This window comes from Miscanthus floridulus, chromosome 12, assembly GCF_019320115.1.
Source record: "Miscanthus floridulus cultivar M001 chromosome 12, ASM1932011v1, whole genome shotgun sequence".
Lineage (NCBI taxonomy): Eukaryota > Viridiplantae > Streptophyta > Magnoliopsida > Poales > Poaceae > Miscanthus > Miscanthus floridulus.
The window spans coordinates 39,283,503-39,304,574 of NC_089591.1; the positions used below are offsets into that span (position 1 = coordinate 39,283,503).

A 21,072-nucleotide genomic window follows, 5' to 3' on the forward strand; every position below is an offset into this window, starting at 1 on the left:
GAGAAGAGGATCTAAGAAAAAACATACCCACAGTTATTTGAGTAAGCATCGTTCGAATCTTGAGGACAAGATTCATTTTAAGGGGGTAGAATTGTAACACCCTAAATTTTACAACAATTGAAACTAGAGAAAAATTGATTTACTAAGCATTTTTGTGAGCATTTAAATTTAGGAAGAATAATAAAGTTTACCAAATTAAAATTTAATATAGGTTAACAACAATGAATGTGCATTCATGCTGCTGCATATCAATTTTTGGAATGGTTTGATTTGAACTCAAGTTTGAATTTGATTTGAATTCTTGCTTTCAAAATTGCTTTGGAAAGAAATTGGAAAAAAAAGTAGAATCCCTCCTTCTTCCTCTTTTCGGCCCGAAGGCCTGCTGCTGCCGCAGCCCATAGTTTTCCCGCGCGGCCATTTCTTTTCCTAGGCCGCTGCTCAGCCCTCCTGTCTCCGCTTGGGCCGCAGCCTAGCTTGCTTGCGCGCCACACCGCGGCGACCCACTCCCTCCCTCCGCAGTCGGCCCAGCCGCTTCCGCAGGCATGTGCGTCCGCCTCCCTCCACAGCTGACCGGCCGGGCCTGCTAGTCAGACTCGCCCCCTTCCTCTAGCTCGTAACCTGGTCGGACTCTGTTCCGCACCGGTGCCGAAGTCCGGAGCTGCTACGATCTTCGGTGCCGTGACGCCCAAGTGTTCGGCCCCATAAATAGCATCGCACCCCTCCTCTATCCCCTATCCCATCTGGTGGCCGTTTTTCTTCGCCAAGCAGCCGTAGCCGCTTCTCGCTCGAGCGCCGCCGACGACCTCCGCTGCCACCGAGCGTCGTGCCGTCGTCGCTGCTTCTCGCCCCTGTTTTCCGGTTTGGGTGAGATCCCCTTTCCCTCCTCTCTCTCCCTGTACTTTTCTTTCGTTGAAACGTGCCCTTGAAGCCATGTACCGTGAGCTCCAGAAGCCGGCCATGGCGCCGCCGTTGATTCAAGCCGCCGTCGGTACTGTGCCGGCCAATTTCTTTTTCTTTTTCCGCCGGATTGATTTTCAGCCGTCAGTTTCTAATCCAACGGCTCAGATTGAAAGATACCCTTTCGTTGCCGACTTTACAGATACGCCCTTACAATTATTACTGATTCAACCCGCGGTCCTTTACGCGTTTCACAGTTTATGTTTCTTTCTTTCGAAAGCGTATTTTTGTTCGGTTGGACTGAAATACGTTTTCAATTATTTACAGTTTTGCCATTCAACTTGTTTTTGCCATAATTTCTCTGTTTTAACTCTGATTTGATCCGTTCAAGTTGCGTTAGGTTCGTAATTAAGTAATCTACATGTTTATGTTACTATAAAGTAGATTTCCAACTTTCAAAATTCGAGAGTAGATTTAATCTATTATTTTGTTAAAGGAAAGCTTGTTTAATTTATAACTTTTCCGTTTTAGATCCAATTTTTGTGATCTTCGTGTCCGTGTGTTCGTAGCGAGACGTAGATTCGTTTTCCAAACTTTTCATCTTGATTCTTTGCTGTTGGTGTACTGTTCTAATCTGTAGCCTTGTTTGCTTTGCATGATTGCTCCTGGATGCTTGTATGTTGCTGTGGTTATCGAGTATAGACGGTGAGCAATTCTCGGAAGGTCAAGGGTACGACTTTGACGAGCAGGACCAATAGGAGTACGTTGCTCAAGGCAAGTATAGCATGGGATCATCCTTGTTTCCTATTCACTTAAATTCATTAAATTCATGTTGCATACGTCATCTTGATAAGGATTTCCTAGAATTGAACTATTACCTTGTCACCTATGGGTTATGCATTTGGATAGTTTTGCTAGTGCTCAATTAAACCATGATCTTGTAACTTGACTGATGGTATATGCAATAAACATTAAAACATGACTTTTTAGCAACATGGAAACAGGGGGTTGGAGTGTTTAGCTACTTTCTAAATGCTTCAGATTCCTCTCCCTAAGGACTTATCTGTAAGTGATCATCCGGGACTTACAGTACAGCTGTGAGGGCTATATGGCTCTGGCTTTAGCTCAGTATGAGGACCTTTTTCTAGCTTGTTAGTGGTTACCTTTATTGGCGTAAGAATGGCTTGCCGAATCGGGTATAGGACAGCCTCTACTCTTATGTGTATAGCCGTGAAGGAATTGTGCCATTTGACAGGGGGGTTCCTATAACTGTTTGCCGAGTGAATCTAATGGCCCTAACTTGTTAGACGAACCTTTGAAATGCTTCATAGTGACCCCTGCCTGCTCACCTTGGAAGTGTTTTGGGAGTTATAAACCCGGGCATATGGGAATCACGACTCACAGTGAAAGTGTACAACCTCTGCAGAGTGTAAAACTGGTATATCAGTCGTGCTCACGGTCACGAGCGGCCTTGGAACCCTTATGGAATAGATGATCACTAAGTAATATCTGTTTTGCTATTCATTACTCATGTCTACATTTGATCATGTGTTTTACATTGGGTATTAGAAACAACTTGTTGCTACCCTTAAACTAAAATTGTGACAACTAAAAGCTAAACGTTATTAAACCTGTGTCTAGCCTTTTGAGCCTCATGAACCCCGTGTTACACTTGTTGAGTACGACATGTACTTACGCTTGTTTATTTTCATTATTTGGATAAAAATCCCGGATGGGTAATAGATGACCTTGAGAATGATGATTTCCCTGAGGACTACTAGACTTGTGGTCAACCAGTCGACGTCCCTGTGAATTGGAGCTTCCGCGAGAGATCTTTTTATTATTTCCGCTATACTTATGTAATAACTCTGTCTTATTCGTGATGTAATAAACATTGGTGATGATACTATTCATAATTTGTCGGCTTATGTGTGTGACTGATCTCTGGGCGCACATAAGGTTTTGCACCCCATTTTATCCTTAAAATTGGGTGTGACAAACATGTATTTGGCACTTGGTTAGGAGGCATTAGGAAAGAGCTAAATTCGTTAGTTCTATTAGGAGCAGCTGCTTCTTGCATTGTTTATGGCTTTGGCTAATCAAGAATGGTAGTATTTGAAAAGAAAAAATATCTTTCTCTAGTGCAGGTCATCACTTCAATTATGCATTGGTTAAGCGCTTGATCTATCAATGAGAAGCCGGCTTCAAAGAATTTTTTTGGTTGGTATATTTTTTTCTAGACACTTGGATGGCGAACTGGGTTTATGGATTGATAGCCACTAGAATACATGGTCCACTCTTTGCTTTTTGGCTGTGTGCTTCTTGTTAGTCCGAGGTCAGAACTCAGAAGTACTTTTAAGGCCTTCTATTAACCAGTGTTCAAAATTTCGGTGAAATTTTGCTGAAATTTCACGAATTTTGGTAATGTTGGGGTGGACGAAAGAAAATTCTGAATTTTTTTATTACACTAATACATGTGCTATATAACTCTAGACTCATATTTTCCATTGTTTATGTTCTATATTCTTCTACTCAATAGATGTGTAGGCATAAATCATGCTTATATTATGTTTAAATCTAAAAGTTTGAGAAAAAATATACTTCATGTTTAAGTCTCCAAAAAATTTTGGTAAAATTTTGGCCAAATTTCGTGAAAATCGGTATCATTGGGGGTGGCTAAAAAAGTTCTGATACCGAAATTTAAAAACCCTAGATGTAACGCTGAAAGCTTTCTTTACTAAGAAAAGGTTAATCATGACAATATCATTTGAGACGGTAATATACTCCTTCCATCCCAAATTATAAGACATTTTGGTTTTTCTAGATACATAGTTTTTGTTATGCACTTAGATAAACAATATGTCTAGTTGCCCGAGTGGCTCTGGCTCCGCGTGCTAATGTACACTGCTGTATGTTCCTGTAGCACTAGCAAACTTGCTCTAGCTCCTTCTGTCTTTGCCTGTGAAACCAATAGAGCCAGTAGAGCTGCGTTTCCCTGGTTCCTCCATCTCTGCGCGGTGCTACAGTGCCAGAGCCGGAGCCAGAGAGAACTTGGCCAATTAGGCCCTTAGATATACACTATGTCTAGAAAAGTCAAAAATTTTATAGTTTGGAACGAAGGGAGTACAATGTAGGAGCGCTACTTCTTGCTTTGTTTGTGGCTTTGGAGAAAATGGTATTGTATTTGAAAAGAAAAAATACGTTTCACTTGTGCAGATTATCTCTTCAATTATGCATTGGCTAAGCGCTTGGTCTATCCACAAGAAGCTGGCTTTAAAGATTTTTTTTTTTTTGTGTGTTGTGGTAGCTTGGCAACAGTTGATGCATCCGGTTAAGTATATCTTTTCCTAGACACATGGATGGCAATAGGTCCACGGATAGATAGCCACTAGAATACATGGGTCTACTAGCTCTTTGCTTTTTGGCTATGTTTCCTGTTAGTCAGAGGTTGGAACTGGGAAGTATTTTTAATGCCTTGTGTCATGTAAATATAATGCTGAAACCTTTCTTTACTAAAAAAAGGCTAATCATGACAATATCATTTGACTGTAATGTAGGAGTTTAATTCATAATATTAACCACTGTTGTAGACTGTAGTTAGTGTATATTCACCTCAGTGCTTTGGCCTTTGGATGGTTGTTTATTCCAAAATTTCTTGAGGTGACTTTGTGTGATATAACGTCATACAACTCCTTCACCGAGAAAGAAATTTTAAAGCTGAGGGTTGTGCTATTTGCCAATATATATTGTTTCTCCAGAAGCAGACACTTCTTGATATGATCCTGCTGGTAAAAGGTGAGCAGTGCACAGACACTGTTATTACCAGCGTTAGGTAATCATGAAACAAGAAAGAACGATATTATTACCTTGTGCTAAAACTTGATAATGCAATGTGGATGACAATTCACAAGTGATCGTCGGATGACCTGCTGGGCTTCAGATTGAATGAGCTGGTATAATTTTTGTTTGTTTGTTTGGTATTTCAATTTGTCAGTAGAAGCAATTAATTGCTAGACATGGAGGACGACATTATCTAACAAATGAGATTAAGAATGATACTGTAAGAATAGCATTAGTTGTAGCATAAGAGAAATGAAACAAAGAATGTTTTTTTTATTTTTTCTAAAAGACCACGAAGGGTAAAAAAAACAAGGGCTGAAAACAACATGAGCTTGAAGAAAGCTAATGGAAAACAACATGAGCTTGAAGAAATAGAATGATTTTTTCTTTAATTGGTTGTAAGAAAGATGATAGACAATGCAACGGTATAGGAATCAACGGATATTTTTTCAAAAAGAAACACCATACATATGCCAATTAAAAGTGCTATTGTAGATATGAAAGAACAAAACAAAGAGTCCGTTGATTCCTATACCGTGGTGGTGGTGATGGGAGGTTTTTTTTTTTTTTGAGGAATCTGGAGGGGCCGCAGCCCCTACAGCAAATTTATTAAACAGAAACCAAATCCAATTAGAGACAGAGAAGCAAAGACAAAACAAAAAAAATAGAAAAACAGGCTACAGAAGAAAAAAAAGAAACTAGCAGGCGAAAAACAGGCTGGGTGGTGGTGGTGGGAGGATTTCTGGAGGATGGATATATTTTTTTCTCTTATTAGACACTCGCCGTTAGGAACCTAAATGGAAGAGATTTAGCATGAGAATAAGAAGGGGCTCTAATATGGCAGCAAAACGGGTAGCTGCGAAGGGGGAAGGCACCTGTCCACTGCAGTACTCTCTTATATATAGTAGCAGAGGGGCAATATTCCCTGGTTAGGACAACACGCAAAGGAGAAAGGATCTATCTCTCTAAAAGATATAGAGACTACAGCTGAGAATAATGAAGGAACCTATCATACCATGTTCAAACAATAAATGATAACTTGTATGTTTAAAGAACATGCATCTAGGGTTCGCACTGCCTGTTGTGATGCAATTATCGAAGGGGCAGGTAGGAATGAAAATCATCAAAATTTAACCAGAATTTTCAAAGCTCTAGGAAATTTTGTCTATTTTTAAAATATGAATAAATATAATCCAAATAATATACATTTAGCGAAGTTTACTGGTAGGAGCGAAAATGCACGAAAATCATGACTTACCAGACTGCCAGTGTAAGAAGGGGCAGATTTTTCTCTGTGATTTTTTTACTACATCTTCTGATTAAAAGCCTTAATTGTAGGTTTTAAAGAACGAACAAGAGTAATAAAAAACCAATCTTTTTATGGTCGTGGTAGGGGATTTGTAGCGGATAGTGGATTCTATTTTTTTAGAACCCGGAAAAAACAAGGTGCATCGAAACGAATAGCTGGGAAGGCGACTGCAGTACTCTATCTGCAAGCTAAAGACTAAAGCTGAGAATAATGTAGGAATGAATCATATCATGCTCAAAGTAGAAAAGGTAAAGGGTATAAGTTGCAAGTTGCGTCCCGTAAACCACAAGGCATCTCAGGATGGAGGCGCAGCCGTGCCAAGGGCATTTTGACAGGCTTTAGTCTAGCATTGCTTTGCTTTCTTTTAGATAACGAGCATTGCTTTGCTTGTATGACAATTTATCTCAAGAAGTGAACATGAGTTAAGCAAGAACACTTTTATTAGCACACTTTGATAAAACATTGGCTAATCAAGCCTTCTGTGAGATAGTTAGAATCCTTCACTATGACTGAAAATTTCTCCCATATCCTCTTGAAAAAGGATCTCAAAATTATCAAACATTCAACAGTGTTTATCAGCAGGTATCTTCGTGTAAGATCTATTTTCGACAGCCAGAGCTTGCCATGCCTAAGAATTGCCCGTATTTTTTTTTTCTTAAGCTTAGAGAAACGCTCCTTCCATGTATAGTAAGAACAGAATGCTCAAATGACCAATGTTACGGAAAGAGGAAAACTACCGCTCAAGTGATAAATGGGCATCTCATCAGTCGGACCTTTGTGGACGCTGTCTTCATTTTTAGACCTTGAGACTAGACATAGGTTGTACGGGATCATGCTCTGCTTATTCTAACACATCTCTTATAAATTACTCTGTAATAGAAATCTGATAGCATTATATGCTACAGTTATTTCAGATATACACTTATTTTCTTGTTGAGAGCGACCTCAAGTTCATGTCCTCTGCTTATGCAGTACAAGTTATTGGACTCACTCGTCATTCACAGAGCCAACATAGTCTACCTTGGAATAGCAACGGATAATGATTGTACTGAAATAAATATTTGTTGATTCCTTTTACCAATATGCATAAAGCTACTCATGCATGGATGTTACTAACCTCTGTGGACACTGAACAATGAACTCAAATCTTCTCTGTTCAGTGGCGTTCAGCCAATTCAGTATTAGGGTCGTCATTGCACCACTCCTTTAGCCTTGACCCAGCATAATATACTCCCTAGAACTTGCATTAGATTTTTGTGATGGTGTTTCGTTTCCTACTCATTTCTGACTTGGACGTCTGGTTATTATCTGATAATTCTTCTAATCTGTTTTCACAGTCCCGTTGGAAGTCTGGTTATTATCTGAGGATTGTTGTGAGGGTGTTTCTTTTCTTACTCATTTCTGACTTGGACGTCTGGTTGCAGTTAGATTTTTTTTATGGTGTTTCTTTTCCTACTCATTTTTCTGATAATTCATGTTGCAGTTATATTTATGGACTCTTCGTTCTTCAGTCAGAATTCAACTTCTTCAGTACAAGTGGCTGAGGCTTCTTCAGTACAAGTGGCTGAGGATTTCGACAGGACTTTGGAGGGACCATAATTGGGTGTTTCTTTTCCTACTCATTTAGTATTTTTTTTTTTGAAACTCGAATTTCATTAGTCATTCGACGCAGCTAAATCGCTGGTTACCAAACCCTCAACAAACGGAGGTACAATATTCCAAGTGATTTGCGAATCTCTTGAACATCTGAACCCGAACGCCGCAATGGCATCAGCTACCTTATTACAACAAGCTCTCGAGCACACACACACCCTAGCCTCTATGAACTCTGAACTCAACAGCAGCCTAAGCTCTGTGATGAAGCCCCCCATGGCCGACAGTCTGTAATCATTACTCTCCAGAGCGGTCTTGACGAGTGAGGCGTCAGTCTCCAAAGCAACATACTGCATACCCAGAGAGGCCACTGCTCTCAAACCGGCTAAACACCCCAACAGTTCTGCATGGAATGCATCTTGCAAGAAATTTTCCTTGCCTGACCCTGCCAGGATTACTGCACCTTGGTCATCACGGATCACGAAACCCCATCCACCTTCTCCTGTTTTTTTTATGGTCCTTCAGAACTTCAAGTCCTTGGACAATGCTCCGCCAAGTGTAGGAGCAACCATTCTTTGCAACAGCTTTCAAAACATGGGAATTAGGGAAATACTTGGCCTTCAGAATTCTTGCACACAAAGACTCCGGGTTCTGGATCAGCCTCCAACCCTGTTTAGCTAGCATAGCCATGTTGAAAGAGTGGAGATCTCTGAACCCCAAGCCCCCATCTGCTTTTGATGACACCAATTTCTCCCAACTGACCCAATGCATGCTCTTATCCTTGTCTTGATTGTTCCACCAAAATTTTGCTATCATACTACTTATCTGGCCACATATTTCCTTCGTGATGTCGAAACACCCCATTGCAAAAACTGGGATGGCTTGAGCAATAGCTTTTATCATAATTTCTTTTCCAGCCTTGGACAGTAATTTTTCTTTCCACCCCTGTATGCGCTGCCAGACCCCGCTCTTTCAGGTACGCAAACACCTCTGTCTTTGATTTTCCAACGGAAACAGGTAAGCAAGTACCGTTCACTCCTCGTTTCAGCTCGTATTGTTAGATTTCGTTTTAGGCATATTTATCAGATCGGGATGTATTGGTAGTAGGAATAGGTGTTCGAGTTTTACAGAGAGATAGAGAGAAAGGGGTGATAGGTTGCAAACCATCGAATGCCGTAGTTGTCGAAGCTCTGGCCGGGGTTTTGTTGACGGACGCCATCTACGCGCCGGCAGCGACGTTCGGTGGAGAGGGAGTCGGCGCTGTGGCGTCCTCGGCGGCGGCATGTGCGTCGGGGTGGCGTTGCCGGCGTCGGTGGTGCTTCCCGTCGCTGGCAGCGCCCCTTCTCAAGATCGGGTCTAGGCTTAGGATGTCGGTGGGGTGACTGGCGGCGCGGTAAACCTCGTACTGCGAGCCCCGGCCCCCACCTTTCCTTTATAGCGCTGTGCGACGAGGGCCCACCAACCATGTAGGGTTGGACGCCCCCGATCAGGGCGCGAGAACAAGGCCTAGTTAGGCCGTTGGGCCTAACTGGTGGGAGATCAATCCTAACATTCTCCCCCTTGATCTCTCATCTATTCTTCGTTCTTTAATTTCATACTCAAAACTTTCAATTCATATTTTCCTTGCTTCCATCCTATTTCATCACAGATTAGTGCATAGAACTGTCCCATCGTCACAGCAATTAGTGTTGTTAGACTAACAGCCACAATATAATTCTCCGTTTTGAAATGTAAACTTTCTTTAGGCCCTTCGTATGTTCGGGTATCATAGGCTTTTCCTTAAACCCATGCCGGCTACGTGTTCTCTGAACACGTTGGGTGGTAAGCCCTTTGTGAGCAGATCCACGAGCATTTTCTCTGTACTTATATGCTCAAGATTTATTATATGATCCCGAACTTTATCTTTCACAACATAGTACTTTATGTCAATGTGTTTGGCAGCACCACTCGACCTATTGTTGTGAGCGTACTGTACCGCTGGATTGTTATCACAATACAATCGCAGTGGTTCATTTATATCATCAATCACTTTCAATCCGGGTATGAATTTCTTCAGCCAATTCACCTGCCCCGTTGCCTCATAGCATGCTACAAACTCGGCATACATTGTCGAGGATGTAGTTACGATTTGTTTGGAGCTTTTCCACGATATAGCCCCTCCTACGAGAGTAAATACATATCCTGATGTGGATTTTCTTTCATCTCCCGCATAATCAGAATCTGAATACCCCTCTATCTGCAGGGAATCAGATCTTCTATACGTAAGCATGAGGCCTTTCGTACCCTGCAAATAACGCAGGACTTTCTTCACTAATTTCCAATGTTCAATTCCTAAATTCTTTTTATATCTGCCAAGTAACCCGGTAACAAAAGCTAAGTCAGGGCGTATACACACTTGAGCATATTGTAAACTTCCAACAGCTGAAGCATACGGTACCGCTTTCATTCGGTCAATTTTATATTGGTTCTTGGGACACTGATGTTCCCCAAATCTATCGCCCTTGACTATAGGAGCAGGTGAAGGACTGCACGCATGCATACTAAATTTCTTCAGGACCTTTTCTATGTATGCCTTTTGCGATAATCCTAGAACCCCTTTTCTCCTGTCTCGGTGAATCTCTATTCCCAAAACGAACGAGGCCTCACCGAGATCTTTCATATCAAAGTTTAAGGACAAGAATTTCTTCGTTTCCATTAGTAGATTGATATCACTACTAGCAAGTAAGATATCATCCACATACAAAATTAGGAATATGTACTTTCCATTCTTGAACTTTGTATAAACGCAATTGTCCTCAACATTTTCTTCAAACCCAAAACCTTTTATCGTTCTATCAAACTTCAAATACCACTGTCTTGAAGCTTGCTTCAATCCGTAGATTGATTTCTTCAGGCGGCATCCCATATTTTCCTTTCCTTTTACGACAAAACCTTTCGGTTGTGCCATATAAACATTTTCTTCCAAATCCCCGTTTAGGAAAGCCGTCTTTACATCAATTTGATGTAACTCCAAATCATAGTGGGCTACAAGTGTCATTATAATTCTGAAGGAATCTTTACATGAGACTGGAGAAAATGTCTCATTGTAATCAATCCTTTCTTTTTGCGTGAAGCCTTTCGCCACAAGTCGCGCTTTAAATCTTTCTATATTCCCTTGGGAGTCATATTTCGTTTTGTAGACCCATTTACAGCCTACTATTTTGGCTCCTTTAGGAATATTTTCTAAGTCCCAAACCTTATTGGTACTCATTGATTTCAATTCATCTTCCATGGCCTTAAGCCACTTTGATGAGTGGTCGCTTCTCATGGCTTCTTCAAATGAGGTGGGATCATCCCCCATCTGACATTCTTCTGTTTCATAAACTTCATAGTCATCAGTAATAGCTGATCTTCTTATTCTTTGAGACCTTCTAGGTGCCTCCGGCACTTGTTCCACATTTGGCTGTTGTTGTTCTTCCTCATGTGCAACATTTGGTTCTATAGGTTCCTCAAGGATAGGTTCCTCAAGGACAGGTTCCTCATGTTCATTCATTGTCGCCACGGGAGAACTTGCAACAGGTGTTGGCACTACAATGTCTTGCACTGTCGGTGCAACAGCAGCAGGTAGCGTGAAGAATGGTTCTTCAACCATTGGAGTGGGTACATGTACCCGCTTCTCCTGTAGGCTGATTTCTCATGCTACCATGCTCCCCCTGATCATGTTATCCTCCAAGAACACAGCGTGTCTTGTTTCTACAATCTTTGTATGTCTGTCAGGACAATAGAAGCGATATCCTTTCGATCTTTCTAGATAGTCAATAAAATAGCAGCTGACTGTCTTGGAGTCTAACTTTCTTATGTTTGGGTTAAACACTTTTGCCTCAGCTGGACAGCCCCACACACACAAATGGTTAAGTGAGGGTTCCCTTCCTATCCATAATTCATACGGTGTTTTAGGCACCGATTTACTTGGTACTCGATTAAGTATGTGAATGGCGGTTTTCAGTGCCTCCATCCATAAACTAATCGGTAATGTGGAGTAACTCATCATGCTTCTTACCATATCCATTAAGGTATGGTTACGTCTTTCAGCCACTCCATTCTGCCGAGGCTCCTCCAGTGTGGAGTACTGAGCAACTATGCCATTTTCCTGTAGGAACCTTGCAAATGGTCCAGGAATTTGACCATATGGGGTATGTCGCCCATAGTACTCTCCACCTCGGTCTGATCGTACTATCTTTATTTTCTTATTGTGCTGATTTTCAACTTCAGCTTTAAATATTTTGAATTTATCCAATGCTTCCGATCTTTCTTTAATTGGATAAATATTGCCATAATGAGAGTAGTCGTCTGTGAATGTTATAAACGAGTCCTAACCATCCACACTTTTCACAGGAAAAGGACCACATATGTCTGTGTGGATTATTTCTAAAATTCCTGTGCTTTGTTTGGCATCTTTCTTAATTTTTTTGACATACTTTCCTTTGATGCAATCAATACATTGTTCTAAATCTGAAAATTCTAAGTGCAGGAGAATTGATTCCTTAACCAATCGTTCCATTCTCCCCCTTGAAATATGGCCCAAGCGACAATGCCATAATTTCGAAGAGACAGTATCAATTCTCTTCCGCTTCTTAGTTACATCCACAGATGGGGAATCATTCACATTCTCATCACATACATTGTTCGCATTCTCAGCAAGAGATAATAAATAAAGCTTGTCTTGTCGGAAGGCAAGACCAACACATTTATTATTAACCAGTATCTTACACTTGCCATCACCAAAATGGCAATCAATTCCATCATCATCAAGTTTCGAAACACTTATCAAATTTCTACGCAAAGAGGGAACATAAAGTACTTCTTTAAGTCTGAGTACAAAACCATTATTCAATTCTAAAGAAAAAACTCCAATGGCTTCAACATTGGCTTGCACTCTATTTGCAACTTTAATCGTTCTTTCTCCTCTTTGCAAGGTTCTCGTCCCACTTAACCCCTGTAAGGAATTGGCAACATGAGTAGTTGCACCTGAATCAACCCACCAAGTGGATGTATCATAACATAAATACAGGGATTCATCTACAAATGTAATAAATTCATCACCTTTCTTTAGCAGAGATTTTAAGAAGTCTGGACAATCCCTCTTGTAGTGTCCCTTCTTGAAGCAGTGCTTGCACTGATCTTTTTCAGCTCCACCATACTGCTGATTCTCAGAATCCTGGGGTTTCTTTCCCTGTGAACTGGAGGAAGAGGACTTATCCCACTTAGGTTTCCCTTTTGGTTTAGAATTCTTGCCATTAAAGTTTTTTCTTTTGTTATCCTTCACAAAATGAGCAGATTCACCTTGTGAGGACTTTATCCTCTCCTCTTTTTGAGCACACATTGAGATGAGTCTTTCTATGCCCCATCTTTCAGGCTGCATATTGTAGTTCACAATGAAGGTGTCATATTCTTTTGGCAAAGAAGCAAAAATCAAATGAATCAGGAAATCCTCCTCCTTCAAATTCATTTCTTTTAGCTTAGATGCCGTAGTGTTCATCTTCAAAATGTGCTCTCTTATGCTACCACCAGTGAATTTCTCATTCACAAGCTTCTTAATCAGTGAACTTGTTGTGGCCTTGGTAGACCCAGTAAACTGACTCTTGATTTTCTCAAGATATTCTTTTGCAGTAGCACATTCAAGGATTGAGCCCCTTATCTGATCTTCTATGGTGGCCTTGGCCACCAACAGGCACTTGCGGTTGGAGAGAGTCTATTGCCTATGTTCAAGGTCATATTTCATTCTTATTTCAGCATGATCACGCTTTTGAGAAGCGAAATCAGCGTCAGATTCATTGTCACCTCTCACCGGGTCCTCTGGCTCAGTAGGACACGGTGAGGTGATGGCAAAATTGACCTCTCTCAACGCAAGTTCCAATTCATACTTCTCCCGCCACACACGGTGATTGGTTCCGTTGAGTGTCGGGATGTTGGCAATGTTCACAATGCATTTGCCTCCTGAAATCACACCAGAGTAAGTAAGAAACATTTATACATAAAATTCCATGCTTTAACTCAACATTGGTCAAATTAAAACTTATAATTCATTCATGCAAAACATTTTACATCACTGTTGGGCAGAAGTAAAATTAATGCACAATTTCTCATGGATCAAAAATTATAATATTGTTATTAACAACGTTGGTCAGAAAATAACAACATCATAATCTCATCAAAATTATCAGAAAATCATCACTTCAGTTAAAATTAAATTATCTCGTTGGTTCAAATTTAATCAAAAGAGAACGAAAATTATCATGCACAGCGGAAACATTAATAATCTTTTCATGTTATTATTTTCCACAAGCACTAAAAAAATTCATTGTTTTCTGAGCAAAATATCGTTGGATAAAATTTGCACAGAAAATTGTATCAAAATCATTCAAATTCATCAAAATATGCATTTAAAATTACTCCTGGAAAATAATAACAAAATTTTATTTTTCTTCCTTCTTTCATTTCAGCCCAGCGCGGCCCAAAACGCGCTGAAACCGGCTCGGCCCAGCGGTCCTCGCGCGCACAGGCCGCACCCAGGCCGCAACCTGGGCCTGGGCCGGCAAATCGCCGCGCGCCCTAGCGCCCGCCTGGGCCGGCGATGGCCCGTGGATCCGTGGACGTAGGTTTTGATCGGACGGTCGTGCGCCGTCTTCGGCCGGATCAAAACCAACGCCGCGCGGGGGCCTGAAAACCCTAGGTCATTCGGCTCTTCCCCTTTCTCTCTCTTCGCTCTTTCTCTCTTCTCAGCCGCAGCGGAGACAGCCGCCACCGAGCAGCCGCGAGCGAGGAAAGCAGAGCGGGCGGCCATGGCGAGCCTTGGCGCCGTCGCCGGCCCCCTCGCCGGCACGCGTGCTCCCCAACGGGTGAGCACGCCGCCGTCGAGCGGCCTGGCCGCGGCGCTTCCTTGGCCGAGCCCGGTGAGCCCGCGCCCCCGGCTCGGCTTCTTCTCCCGCGCTGGCGAAAAGGTTCATCCGATGCACCCTAACCCTACCCCTACTTTCCCCTTTCTTTCTTTTGAGTTGTTCTTTTCGAGTTTATCCGAATGGGGAAAAAACTAGGGTTAGGGTTATGGTTTGTTCTTGCCGATTCGTTTTCTTTGCTTTTGATTTCTTTCTTTTCGTTCATCCAAATGGAAAACTTGGGGTTAGGGTTAGGGTTTCGACCCTTCTTTCTTTCTTCTTCCCCTTTTCTCTCTTTCGGATTTGCGTCTAGGGTTCTCGGAATCCGACCCTCCCCTTTTCCCTTCTTCAATCCCTTCTTCAGATTTGATTTGGGGAATTAGGGTTAGGTCTTAGGGTTTGGTTTTCTATTTTCTTTCCCGATCCGCATCAGATCGGTCGGTTTCACTTCCCCGATCTGATTTCTTGTCGAACCGTGGCTCCGGTACCATTGTTAGATTTCGTTTTAGGCATATTCATCAGATCGGGATGTATTGGTAGTAGGAATAGGTGTTCGAGTTTCACAGAGAGACAGAGAGAAAGGGGTGATATGTTGCAAACCATCGAATGCCGTAGTTGTCGAAGCTCCGGACGGGGTTTCGTTGACGGACGCCATCTGCGCACCGGCAGCGACGTTCGGTGGAGAGGGAGTCGGCACTGTGGCGTCCTCGGCGGCGGCGTGTGCGTCGGGGTGGCGTTGCCGGCATCGGTGGTGCTTCCCGTCGCTAGCAGCGCCCCTTCTCAAGATCGGGTCTAGGGTTAGGATGTCGGTGGGGTGACTGGCGGCGCGGTAAACCTTGTACTGCGAGCCCCGGCCCCTACCTTTCCTTTATAGCGCTGTGCGACGGGGGCCCACTAACCATGTAGGGTTGGGCGCCCCCGATCAGGACGCGAGAACAAGGTCCAGTTAGGCTGTTGGGCCTAACTGGTGGGAGATCAATCCTAACACGTATGTGTAATACTTCCCGGATTCACCTTCTCTGAAAGTCGCTTGTATTTGGGCTAAACAAGACTGCAGATTTATCGGAGTTAATCACCTGCCGGAGCACTCTTCATATGTCTGCAGCAGGTCCCTCAAATTGGACGCCTCTTCCTCAGTGGCTCTGCACAAAATCAGTGAGTCGTCCGCAAAAAGTGGGAGACCGAGGGGGCATCCCTACAAACGCGAATACCACAGATCTTCCCTTCCACTTCAGCCTTGGGCAGCAATGAAGAGAAACCTTCAGCACACGAGAGGAACAAATACGGAGATATGGGATCGCCTTGTCGTAGTCCTCTCTCCGGTATGAACTCCTCAGATAGCACTCCGTTCACTCTTGTACGGTATTTCACCGATGTAAGTAACACACTTCATTATCAAATCAACCCATCTTCTATGAAATCCCAGCCGCAGCATCATCTCACTCAAAAAATGTCATTCCACCCTATCGTACGCTTTGTTCATGTCTTGCAGTTATATTTATGAACTCTTCTTCAGTCAGAATTCAACTTCTTCAGTACAGTGGCTGAGGCTTCTTCAGTACAAGTGGCTGAGGATTTCGACAGGACTCTGGAGTTTGGAGGGACAATAATTGAGCGGACAGAGTTCATCCCATTAAGAACGGCAGACTGGACTACCATGATTTGTGAGACGCACTTGAAATTCATTTGAAATTCATTGACACTTTTGGGATCCGCTAAGACCATGCAGCTACATATGGATTCACCATTGCAAAACAACAGAGTTCAAAACAACTTAGCTATGGAACATTCAAACATTCCAGACATCAACCTGCTTAGTGCTGACAAGCATCCATGCCCACCTAATCCTATTCTGAAACAAAATGCCCACCAAATCCTATTATGAAACAAAAGACATCCAGAAACGAGAACTTAACAAGGCATTCACCCAACTGAACAATTGCCAAAAAAAAAACATATGAAATATTCCTTCATTTGATCTACCAGAAAAAAACCATCACCTCTATCTGATTGAACAAGTGATTTATACCCGTCAGGCACAGCACACAAATGACCAACAAGAACTAAATTCTACAGCTCGTGAAGGGTCCTGGTCTAACCATGTAAAAACAAATCAGCAGCAGGGGAAGCCGCAGAGGTGACATAGGCTCCTATTATACACTCGAGAAATATTAAGAGTTTCTCAAAATAAGCAGGCGCCAGAACAACCAAGCACATCAAAAATAAGTCTCTACGTCTCCCTTCGGGTCCTCCGACGTGGGGCCGCTGTCTCCTCCTTTTCGTCCTCTTTCTCATCCTTGTCACCACTGCTTCCAGCATCGTCGGTCTCTGTGGCCTTGGGCTTCTTCGCCTCAGCTGCAGGTTTTGCAGGTGCCTGGAACAAGCAAATGTAGTGGATTAAGCATTCTCTTCAAGTTCAGAACCATGACAGCAGTAAAACATTGGATGGAAATAACTTACCACTGGCTTCTTGCCACCAAACAGGATCCTGAAGAGAACAGTAACGAACACGACGACAACAGAGACCAAAATGCCAATAGTGATGTTGGGCTGCTTCTCTCCCTTCTCAATAACATCCTGTGCACAAGATATAGATATAACACGTTATTTTCTTGATAACACAAGAATCCTGACGTTTGACAGGAGAGGATAGCAAATATCTCCAAAACTCACAATGATCTTGGTCTTGTAGGGAGCCAAGAACGGAACATCAGCGACCTTGTACAGGATGTCAAAAATCTTCTTCTGCAGGAGCAAAACCAGTTAGGGACAAGATGGAACCACGATGAATAATAAAGAAAGAACAGTTATGGCTGCAAAAGATCAGAAAAATGGATCACCTGGAACTCAGAAAGACCATCTGCACCAGCAGCATCCTCCTCAGCCTTCTCCTTTTCCTTCTCAACATCATACTTGGGCTTCCAGGTCTTCTCAAGAATGGAGGTGGCAACCTTCTCATCATCAGCAATCAAGATATTGTCAAACAGGATGCCATCCTGCATTGTCCAGATCTCAATCCCAATAGCAGCAATTGGATCAAAATCAGGCTTGTCAAGCTCAAAGTACTCAGGGTTGGGGATCTCCTGAGGCTTCCAGATTCCCTTGTAGTTGGGGTTGTCAATCATAGGTGCATGCCACTTGCCCTTGTAAGCAGGATTCTGTTTCATTGGCCTCTTCCACTCGCCACATCCAGGTGCCTCTTCACACTTGGGGTTGTCAATCTTTGGCGCCTCCCATTCACCATCCTCCTCATCGTCCCAGTCCTCGGGCTTGGCTGCCTCAGGATCATCAATCTCCTCAGGTTCATCATCCAACCATCCCTCAGGCTTGGTGGCTTCCTCATCCACAATTTCCATCGGGGCATCCTCATCCCAGTCATCAGGCTTCACTGCATCTGGATCAGGGATTTTAGCTCTCTCATCCCAGTCCTCTGGCTTCTTGTCATCAGGGTCAGGAATGGTCTTGGATGGAATAAGTGCTGGCTCAAAATCATCAGCAGAAAAGAAGTTCACCTTCTTCTTTTCTTCCCCGTCGATCAAAATTCTGACCTCATTGTCTGGCTTCAAGATAGCCGTGTAGACATGAGAGAGCTTGTCATATGGGACAGAAGGTGGGAATTTGAGGTGATGCTCAACATACTTTCCAGTCTTAGGATTCTTGTGCTTAAGGATGAAATGAACCTTGTTGGTTGACCCACACTTATCTGGACCAAACATAATAGTGTATGGAATCTCATTATCAAACTCTTTGGCATCCCATCCAGCATCCTGAGGGCGGATGTACTTAATGTAGGCACCTCCACATTCAAGGCCATTCTGAAGTCTCACTTCAAACTGCAGGACCACTGTCCCATCCTTCAAGGTAACTGGCTCATCAAGCTCCTTGATTATGGCATATTTCCTTGCCTTCTCACTAACAAGGAGGCCATAGTCCTCATGGCCATCACTCTTGGCATGCTTCCACACACCTACAAACCAGAGTATGTAAGCATTAAGGTATGAAACAGACAGAAAAAAGAAAGAAAGAACAGAAATTATGACTAGTAACAACAATGTTCAAACAATGGCGGGCAACTAGTAGTTAAAATAAGGATTGCGTATAAGAATACTGTTTAAAGTGGCATTACAGGACGATACTACTCCCTCCATCCACAGATGCAAGCAACATGTTGTTTTAGCAAATTTTGACTAAAAAATAGTCCAATTATGGTCGTGTTTGTAGGGTACAAAGGCTGTATAGATTCATATTCAGATTATGACCATGGACAAAAATGTTCAGAGATAAACAGAATATTAGAATCTAACAGGCACCTAGTAAAACTTAGGATTGCAAGCTTACTCCATATAAAGAATGTTTAATGTGGCACAGGATTACAGGAATATAAGATACCACTATCAAAATGAACATACTGACAATTTTATTCTTTTTTGAATAACCTAGTTCATTAACACATGCATATAAATAAAATTATCCAAAATCTCTCCTGATGTCTCATGCTATATTCTAGTATAAGTTACTCACTCCGTCCAGTCATGAATCGATGAGGTCACTCCCTCAAGTCATGAATACATCAGTACATTTTGGCAGTTCCAGAAACATCAACCATTCGTAACAGCTACAAACCATTGTAACTTGTGCCGGCACAGTCAAAAAGTTATACTGTAAGCTGGAAGGAGACAACACTCCTCGATTGCATAGTACGTTGGAACGCTGAGGCTAGCCACGGCTCTGCATCTAGAGCGGGTGCTGCTAGCGAAGCACATCCGATCGAACTAAAGCACATACATGACTGACAGTATCAATCGTGGATCTCATGAGTTATTGCACAGTTATCTCCCCATTTAAACACCGGAAACTACGATCTGGGACGAAGAAGCTCCCCAACCCCACTAAACCCACGGATCTAAACAGATCTAGCGAAACCATAACGATGCGCGCGCATACCTTGGTAATCATCCTTCTTGGAGACGACCCATCTCCCCTCAAAGTCCTCGTCGAACGGCTCGTACAGCAGCTGCAAACAACAACACCGAAACCCGGAGAGACAATCACAAATCTCACCCACAAAATTGAGAGAACAGAAAAACAAAATAGCCAAATCGCCACAGGTTCGCTTAGATTACCGGATCTGAGGCGCGGATCTGAACGAGCAGCGCCGAGACCACGAGCAGCAGTAGCGCGCGCCCTCCCATCATCCTGCTCAGTCCCGATCTCCTCGAGCCGGGGGAGTTTCTCGAAACCTTCCAACTAGAGCGAAGCGTCCGTCCACGAGAGGGTGCAGAGGAAGGGGGTATAAGAAGGGGTGGGCGCTGTGGAGTGGCTGCACGGCTGAGATTAGGAGAGGGAGAGAAGGAACGGTGGAGATCGATCGATCTGGGCAGGAGGGCCGGCGTTGCGAGGAAAAGGCCGTCGTGTGACTTGTTCCGGCCAATGGGAGGGTGCGGGACGTGGTGCTGACCAATTGCACGCTGCCACGTCTGACTCGTGACGCCTCAGGCTTGTAGGACGCAATGTCAGCCGCCCCACCCCACGCACACGCACAACGGTGGTATCCGGCGAGCCGGTCAAAGTGGGGTATGGCCGTATGGCATCTCCGTCCCGAAATACGGAGTACGTAAAAATTTTGAGTTATTTTTCACGTGTGCCATTATAAAAGTTCAAAATTCTGTATCTACTTCTCCACCTGTCCAAAAAAAATACAATTCTCGTTTCCCGAGAAGCCAATCAATTTAAATTTTGACCAAAATTATATAAAAAATACTAAAATTAGTATTATTAGATTAGTTAGAGAATGTATTTTTATAATAAATTTATTTGGATATATAAATATTAATACCATTTGACAGAGGGAGAACTAAGAAAGTTTTATGGACACCGGTGATACTATTGTGAACTTTTTTTTTCTCTACATGCCACTTCTATCACATTTTGTCTCTAATGGTGTTAAACAGGTGAATGAAATGACCATGTTGTCCTCGAGTCCGTACGAGTTCTAAATTCCTTCGGTTTTTCTACTATGCCACTTATGTCGGTTAGAGTTCTAAATTTCTTTCCTTTCCTCTGGTGCCGCTTCGTCCAAACTGTTGTGGTGCCAAAATTTAAAATGTTTTTTATCAACACTAATTTAATTGGGATTTCAAATTATTTAAATCACTAATTGAAATAATTTTTTTTCATTTTTTTGCATTAGCTTGTGCAGGAGGCCATTACCACTCTCTTTTTTTTTGCATTACATCACATTTGTGACCTGCTATGAATAGCACCGAACACGTACATGCAGAGCCTGATATAAGACAACAATTAAATGATCATCCCCTGCAAACATATGTCAAGTTGTGATGAGTGATTATTAGGACATCATCAGGCTTTGGTTCAGTTTGAGATTAACCATAGCGTGAGTGTGTGGGCAACATGTCTCTTAGTTGTGTTGGTGTACAGGTGTAGAGCACAGAGACATTCGACAGCCATGAAGATAAGTAGAGACGTGTAAAGTCGATGGACGGAGAGCGGCGACGACAG

At 42.7% G+C, this 21,072-nt stretch overlaps 1 protein-coding gene across 1 annotated transcript; it reads right to left on the bottom strand.

Moving 5' to 3' along the window:
• Positions 1-16,560: 16,560 nt before the first annotated feature.
• LOC136496773 (calnexin homolog) lies at positions 16,561-19,815 on the bottom strand. The gene is made up of 6 exons (XM_066492534.1): positions 19,677-19,815; positions 19,498-19,567; positions 17,394-18,520; positions 17,227-17,298; positions 17,014-17,130; positions 16,561-16,927 (listed from the first exon to the last, which is right to left on the bottom strand). The coding sequence occupies exons 1-6, from the start codon at positions 19,746-19,748 to the stop codon at positions 16,784-16,786; spliced, it is 1,602 nt and encodes a 533-aa protein (XP_066348631.1). The 5' UTR covers positions 19,749-19,815; the 3' UTR covers positions 16,561-16,783.
• Between the last annotated feature and the right edge of the window lie 1,257 nt (positions 19,816-21,072).

Bases quoted from the DNA above. Each gene is read 5' to 3' on its own strand.
- LOC136496773 (XM_066492534.1), bottom strand. From the start codon at position 19,748: ATGATGGGAGGGCGCGCGCTACTGCTGCTCGTGGTCTCGGCGCTGCTC. The intron at 19,568-19,676 runs GTAATCTAAGCG...TGTTGTTTGCAG, and splicing joins AGATCCGCGCCTCAGATCCG to CTGCTGTACGAGCCGTTCGA. The intron at 17,131-17,226 runs GTGAGTTTTGGA...TCTTGTGCACAG, and splicing joins CCTACAAGACCAAGATCATT to GATGTTATTGAGAAGGGAGA.